This window comes from Sinocyclocheilus rhinocerous, unplaced genomic scaffold (assembly GCF_001515625.1).
Source record: "Sinocyclocheilus rhinocerous isolate Xijiao unplaced genomic scaffold, SAMN03320098_v1.1 scaffold344, whole genome shotgun sequence".
Lineage (NCBI taxonomy): Eukaryota > Metazoa > Chordata > Actinopteri > Cypriniformes > Cyprinidae > Sinocyclocheilus > Sinocyclocheilus rhinocerous.
In genome coordinates, this window is record NW_015627959.1 from 48,592 (window position 1) to 56,470 (window position 7,879).

General features: G+C 37.8%; 1 protein-coding gene across 1 annotated transcript in view; it reads left to right on the forward strand.

The window, feature by feature from the left end:
• Window positions 1–6,173: 6,173 nt before the first annotated feature.
• LOC107737085 (mastermind-like protein 3) overlaps window positions 6,174–7,879 on the forward strand; it is a 121,088-nt gene continuing 119,382 nt past the window's right edge. The window contains exon 1 of the mRNA XM_016548495.1: window positions 6,174–7,267. Within this exon, the coding sequence (XP_016403981.1) occupies window positions 6,878–7,267 (390 nt within the window). The 5' untranslated portion in view covers window positions 6,174–6,877. The remainder of the gene's footprint in view (window positions 7,268–7,879) is intronic.

A 7,879-nucleotide genomic window follows, 5' to 3' on the forward strand; every position in this document is an offset into this window, starting at 1 on the left:
ATAGAAACATAAAACGAAACATTTTACAGAAAATACTGTCACACTTTTTCACGCTATTACTATAAATAGGGTTAAAACTTTCAAGCATCAAAATGATGCAAAAGTATCATAAAAGCAGGCTAAACAGTCTCAATAAAAGGAAGAAAGAAAATCATGAATTATACAGTAAGCAACCAGCTTGGCATAGATCTACATTTGTTTTTCTGGTAATCTAGGAAACTTGTTATGACTGTTCTATCACAGAATTTTAAACAAACATTTAAAGCATGTAGGAGTTCGCACCATACTGTATGCCAATTAAATTTGCATGTGGACAGTTGAATCTTGGGAACTGTTCCATGCATCTCATTTTCTTTAATTAGTAAGATTAGCACAACCACGCCTGAGTTCTTTTGTCAAGATGCAAAAGATGCATAAATCTGTTCTTTTGGGAAAAAGGAATGTCTTTGTTTGAGTGTTCCGGGGGAAAGGTTGTCTTTCCAGTGTTATCAAACCATGGTAAATACCGTAGACAGATCTCAGAGCTCAGTCTCATGTGAGCTGTCTCTGTTATGTTGTTGCCATTTATGCTGTACCTCCTTTTTCCTGCTGTACAAGATGACAACTGTACAAGAACTGCAAGGAAGAGCTCTAGCAGTAATATAAATATAGTTTCTTCTCCGTAATTGCTTCAGACATGGCAGTATTGTAAGGCACTGTATTTGTGTTGTGTTTTGTGGTTTTGGTATATGCAATATTTCTTACGAAAGCCTTTTTATGGTTTAATGTCATGTGATAAATTCTATTTAAACAGTTTGGCATTATATTTTCATGATCTTTTTAATCAATATCCAGGCTACTTTAGGCATTTTAAATGCTGTGGAGAGCAAACAATCTGCATGATTTGTAGAAGTTTTTTTTTTTTTGAGGAATAAATGCAGTCTCTTTGGTTTCCTATCAAATAAAAAAAAGAGGAAAAAGGCAGCAAAAAAGAGTGTGGTTAAAAGCACAGGCCAATCGTTTGCTCGCCTCTGCTGTCTGCTGCAGTCTGCTGTTCTGCCATTGATTCTTCAGCCAAGATCCTGGAGCGATGTGCATTTCCACACAGGTCAGAGAGTGTATGCGCAACACATGTTGTCTTTACTTCACTGTAAACATGCTTTGGTTGTGGCAAAAGTTACAGTGTAAAACAGATTTACTATAACACAAGCTGCAGGAAAATATATATAATACATTGATTTTGTTGGTAACACTTCTTTTCATGGTTGACTCATGCCTGCAAGAAGATATGGTTTTATGCTAATTTTAGACTTAAAATTGTCATATTTGTTTATTCAAATGTGTACCAGACAATATACTCTGCATTTAAAGGTCCCATATTGTCAAAACTGAAATTTCCTGGCTTTTTCACGATAACTGAGGTCTAGGGGCTATTTAACTACCATATAAGTTTCAAAACAGTCAGTCCACAGTAAAATGCACACAGCCTTATGTGACCTTTAAATCATAATTTTTTTTATTTGAAGTCTTGAATGCCCCTTTATAGATTTAAATGTTTTAGCTTTTATTTGTTTGTTTGTTTGCTTGCTTGCTTGCACTTCATTTATGATAACATAATGAATAAAATAATAGTTATTAATATGATTAGTGGTGTTACAATATGTGTAAATGAATATATTAAAAACAAAGCATTTATTTATTTATTTATTTTCACTTTATGACAGATTTACAATTTGGTGTATAATTATAGTGTTGTTACAATATAAATGAATGAACGAATGAATGAATGAATTTGTTTACACAGTTTAGGATATAATTACAATGGTGTTACAAGATGCATATTTATTTAAATCATTAATTCAATAAACAAAAAATGTATAAAAGCCACAGCATTTGTTTGTTTATTTATTTGTTTGTTTGCACTTTATGGCAGATTTACAATAACAGTTTGGCATATAATTAAGTGTTACAAGATGTATATTTATGTATATAAATAAATTGTAAAAAAAAAAAAAAAAGTGTTAAAAATTGATAAGCACTCTGAAGACTCCAGTAACAACAGCGGCCCAATAAAAGCCGTTTTCTTTTACATGAAATTGGTTGTGTCATGGAGGCTTACATGTTCAGATCACATGACCAGCCAAATATTTTTGGCACATGGAATTATTACTTATTGCTGACTGCTGATATCACATTTCCACAATTAAATGGTTTGCTTTTGCATAATGCTGCGTCCACACCACTAGGTGTCAAGGTCCAAGACAACTGACATATCGACCAATTGACATATCAACATGAAGAAAAAAATTACAGAGTGCACCTTTGTAAATGTAAAATGCACTCGTTGTATCTTTAAGGATTTTAAGACCTGTGAGAAGTGTCATGATTTAAAGGGGTCATATGATGCTGCTAAAAAGAACATTATTTTGTGTATTTGGTGTAATGAAATGTGTTTATGCGGTTTAATACAAGGCGAAGCAGACAGTGTGGAATCATGACTGTGTAGAAATTAGGACACCCACACACCTCCCTCCCTCTGTACATTAAGAAACTGCATGTTGGATGCGTGACTGGGAGCATTTCCACTGATCCACGGCACACCGCATACTGCCAGCTCACCTGCCAGGGCTTCTCTTCTCTCTTTCTTCTTGTAATTTGTCTTTGCAGTTTTCTCCCTTGTGCACATACCTTTCCCTTTTGTCCTCCAACCTCTTGTCCTAAAAACTCTCATTAATTCTTCTTCTTGAGAGATCGGATCCTTTTTTTGAATACCAAGGGAATGAGTCAGAGATCCCCCTCACTCCTAACACACACACACACACACACACACACACACACACACACACTCTCAGCAAAGGCTACATTTTTTAGATCTAAAATTATGCCAAACCACTAATATTTTAAAGGGGTCAGCCGATGCCCATTTTCCACAAGTTGATATGGTTCTTTAGGGTCCTAATGAAAAGTCTGTTACATAGTTTGGTTAAAATTTCTCAATGGTGGCATCTGACATCGGCTCGATTTGAGAAAGGGGTAAAGATTTTAGTAGATTAAAAAAAAACACTGGGTGGATTTTTATAATTTTAGGGTGGTTGTGTACACACACTGCCAACACACATTTCAGTTCAAACTACTTGTAAAAGTGCATGTAGCATCAGATGACCCCTTTAAAATGTTGTTGCTGTTTAAAATAACTTTTCTATTTGAATATATGTTAACATCTAATTTACTCCTGTGATGGTAAAGCTGTATTTTCAGCAGCCATTACTCCAGTCTTCAGTGTCACATGATCCTTCAGAAAGCATTAATATGCTGATTTGCTGCTCAAGAAACATTTCATATTATTTTTGTGAAAACAATTTTTTTCTAGATTCTTGATAAATAGAAGGTTCAGAAGAACAGCATTTATTTGATTTTGTTTTTGTAACATTATACACGTCTTTACTGTCACTTTTTATCAATGTAATACCTCCTTGCTGCAAAAAAGTATGAATTTTCTTTAAAAAAAAAACCTTACTGACCCCTATATTTTTGAACGAAAGTGTATGTAATTGAAGTAATCAAAGTCGAAGATATTTACATAGATTCAAGAAGAGGGAAATAGATTAGGAGTAAAAATATTAACAAGTGTTGTGGGAGGAGAAACGCTTAGGGGTCACATTTTATATTTGTAGAGTGATTCATAAATGTTACAGCTGGAAATCCATTAGAGATTCTAAATATATGCCTTTAAACAACAACAACAACATCACTGCACTTTGCTTTTGTTGTGTTGCCTCCAGTGTTTCTACATATTCATAAAATATTACTGGTGATCAAACAGCTCTATTTCAACAATTGCATATAACTCTTTGTTACTGTGTAAATGTTACATAACAAAAGTAATTGTTGGTAAGAGTTGTTGAATTGTTTGTACGTGACACAAGTAACAACCTGCTTTTTAATTACAAACTTTAGAGAAAATGCATGTTTACAGAAGTTACGCTCTGTGTCTATTATAAGCGCAATGCTGTAAAGCACATTTCAGATAAGGTGAACTGTTTGACACACCTGTTTGTTCAGATCTGATTGAGTTCTGTAACTGTTAAACCAAGTAAAAGATCTAGAAGAAAAACAAACCAGTAGCACAAACACTAAAAGGGCAGTTCGAACTACTAGTGTCAGTATCAACCATTCCAGAAAGTACAGAGAGTCCCAAACCTGGGTGGATGTGTTGTTTATATTCTTAGAATTTTGAAAGTAATAGTCTGACTGTTTTTTTTTCTTCCAAGAATTGCTCCGTGAGGCAGAGATTTACACCAAAAACACTTTGCTCACTCGTTTCCTTGATGGACACAAGAGGGCAAATAAACATTTGGTTCCTGGGCCATCTCATGTATTATTCTTCACCAACAAGAATCTTCACATAAACACACTGTTCTTCTGATTTAATTTTCAGTGCACTTTCCTTTAATGCAGTACCCCAAAAAAAAAAAAAAAGTTCTGAAATTAGTTGTTCTGTTTGTGCATCAGATAAAACAAATAAGAGTGAGACCATATCATTTAACTGTGATACCATATTTATAATTACTTAATTAAAAAAAACTTTAATTTTGCACCACTGTTCAGCCAATTCAAGTATTCAGTAAACATTCTCAGGCCATTGTTCTCATCTAAGACTGAATTTTTAAAATATATGAAAAAGATCTTGCATACCTGCTAGTTAGAGCAAAGATAATTACAAAAAAATTTAAAGAGTCTGTCTGGCACACTTTATTATATACAATTAAAATAGGAGAAAGGCTGATCTTGATGGCCCAGAGAAACAGTTCCAGAATAGTCACAGCAAAATATAGGGTGTTCTCAAACTTTTGGCCTTGACTATATCTGTGTAAATGTGCGAGATAGACAGAGAGAGAGAGAGAGAGAGGGAGAGAGAGAGAGAGCGAGTAAGAATGAATGTGTACTCACACACACTCATACACACGCACACCTACAAAACTGGTCAGCCGCCTTATCATCATTTACTGACTGCAGCCAGTGCTTCAGGGCCTCACCTGATCCTGTTACTTTCCTCTGTCACGTTTTAAGACGTGTGTATTATCTTCTGCGCACAAGCAACAAGAGCAAGGGCTATAACTTTAAAAATAACTATGAAAATAAATCTAGTGAAAACTAGCACACGTGTATGTTCCTCAAAAACACATTTCCTGTATCAGCAAACACGTGGACAACAAGGTGTTTTTTTTAATCATTTATATTGTTTAGGAAAGGAAAGGGGCATAACAAAAACAAACAAACAAATAAATAAATAAACAATATAAGCTAAATAACTGTTTTGCATTACACACTTCGTCTTAAAGGGGCCATAGGATGCCCATTTTCCACAGGTTGATATGATTCTTTAGGGTCTTAATGAAAAGTCTGTTACATAGCTTGGTTAAAATTTCTCAGTGGTAGTGTAAAAAACACCTTTTTTACCCTGTCAAAAACAGCTCTTTTCAGAGCATGCAGTTTTGTAGCATTTTCCTTTAAATGTTAATGAGCTCTGCTGACCCCGCCCCTCTCTTCGGAGCTGCTCTCTGAGGGACTGTTTACTTTAGCCGCATTCATCGTGAAACTTGCTAATTAGCACATTATTAGGAAAGGCGATTTGACACTGCCAACACACATTTCAGTTCAAACAACTTGTAAAAGTGCATGTAGCATCAGATGACCCCTTTAAAAAAAAACAACAGTTTTACAGTCAGGTGTCATAGGTTCTTAAAGTTTCTTTTCCAGTTCTTTAGAAAACCATCTATGTTGTACGTTAAAGAACACAGAAACCAATACACTGATGAGGAGAACCTGCAATGTAACTTTTAAACTCCAAAGAACCACTAGCTCCTGAACCTAAAACGAACCTTAGTTTTTAAGTTATTATTATTATTACTACCCTTTTCCCATTTTTTCAATTAAAACCTAAAATATATAGGCTTATGTATATTACTATTATTATTATTATTATTAAACATAAAAATATTTTCATTTTTATTTATGTTATTTGAAATTATTTTTTAATTAATATTGTATTTTAAAAAACATTTTTCTAACATATTTTATTACATTTTGGGTATGTATATATAGTGTAAATATGTTTCCCTGTAATACCTCACAGTCCGACGACAGTGTTTTGTACTCTCATGAACTCTGGAGTATCAGATGCAGTACCCCAACCCGCCGGTAAAGCATTACACCGCTCTATCGTACACCGCTTCTGAAGTCAATATTGACTCCGCGTCCAGCGCACTATATTCCGCGCCGTGTTTTGCGCGGAGCTGACGTGCTGCTCGCAGGCTGGTGGCTGCTCTTCGCTCGGCTGTTGTCCTGATATCACTCCGCTAGCATGGAGGAGGGGAGCGCTTGATTATTGTGATGGTGGCAGCTGCTGTACACATTGGCGACTGTAGGATTTCCTCTCCAGCCATCGGGACTTTAAGAAACTGCACACCTTGTTCGCGCTCGGGGAGGGTTTCGCCGTCCAAACTAATGAAATGCAAGTTCACGAAACAACTCCGGAGCCTGATCGCAGCAGACGGCAAAACTTTTTTCAAAAGGACAACACAATAAAACGACGGGCTCGCAGCAGCGGTGCTTATGCGTGATGGTTGCGAGTAACATCCGGATGTTTGATGGAGCTCCAGTAGAGGCGAGAGAGTAACAGACCCGGTCGCCTCTCTCGCTCCTCCACGGTCCCGCACTGTTGTCTATTGAGTGGTTGACACGGCGATCCTCCCGGAGGAGGGATTAACACTCATTTAAACGCTTCTTTCTCCCCAATTTCACTGTATCTGCCTCCCTGGCGAAGCGGACTTCTGCCCCGCTTTGGAGAGGGGAGAGAGAGTCAGGGGGGCTTGACAAAGTTCTTCCCGAATCACAGATGATGGGGGATTTTGCCAGCCCCGCTGCCGTACCGACCGGCGGCGGCATTTGCATTAATAACAGTAACGTGAACTTAAACTCTGCCATTAATGCAACCAACAGCAGCACCGGCGGCGGCGGTAACGTGGGCATACCGAAGCACAGCACGGTGGTGGAGCGGCTCCGGCAGCGGATCGAGGGCTGCCGGCGGCACCACGTCAGCTGCGAGAGCCGATACCAGCAAGCGCACGCCGAGCAGCTGGAGCTGGATCGCCGGGAGACGTTGAGTCTGTACCAGCGGAGTTTAGAGCAGCGGGCCAAAAAATCCAGCAACAGCAAACAGCAGAGCAAGCAACAAGAGCCCGATTCAACCGCGACCACCGAGCAGAGGAGCAGCACTCTGATCGCGGTGAGTTCAGCTCTCGTTACAATGCGCGTGACTGTTCTTTTATAGGAGTCTACGGTGTTTGGAATGAACACAGTGCGGTTTGTTTGGGTTGCAGTGCTAACTTTCGCTCGGCGTCTGCGTTTTTACACTTGTCGGAACTGAAAACTCTAAATTGGTGCAGTCATAATAACAAGCATAACAACTTTAGCGCGATTTGCGGACTATTCATAGTCGTGTGGAAGTGCATTAGAGCTTCGAGTAACTTTTGGAGGCGTTTAGCTGCTTTGCAGTACAGTCTGTTTAAAGTTATGTAGTAGTTGATGATGTCATTCGATCTCCTCCTACTTACTACTTGTAGTTCTGGCGTGTTACATGTTTAGATAACTTTATGGAAGGTGAAAATCAAAACCAGCTTGCTAATTAAAGTACGCGAATGTGTATATTCGTTTTTTAATTGCTCGATGTGCACTGGTTTAAAAGTAGTCTACTCTACTAGTTTCAGTTTCTTTTTAGGCGCGCTGTTTGAAATGATGCCACTACAGTAGCCTGTTTTTGTTTTTATTGTCGAAGACACATTTAACTCCCTTGGATGTATACTAGTGCAATGCAACTCTTTAGGAGGGGGGGGGGGGG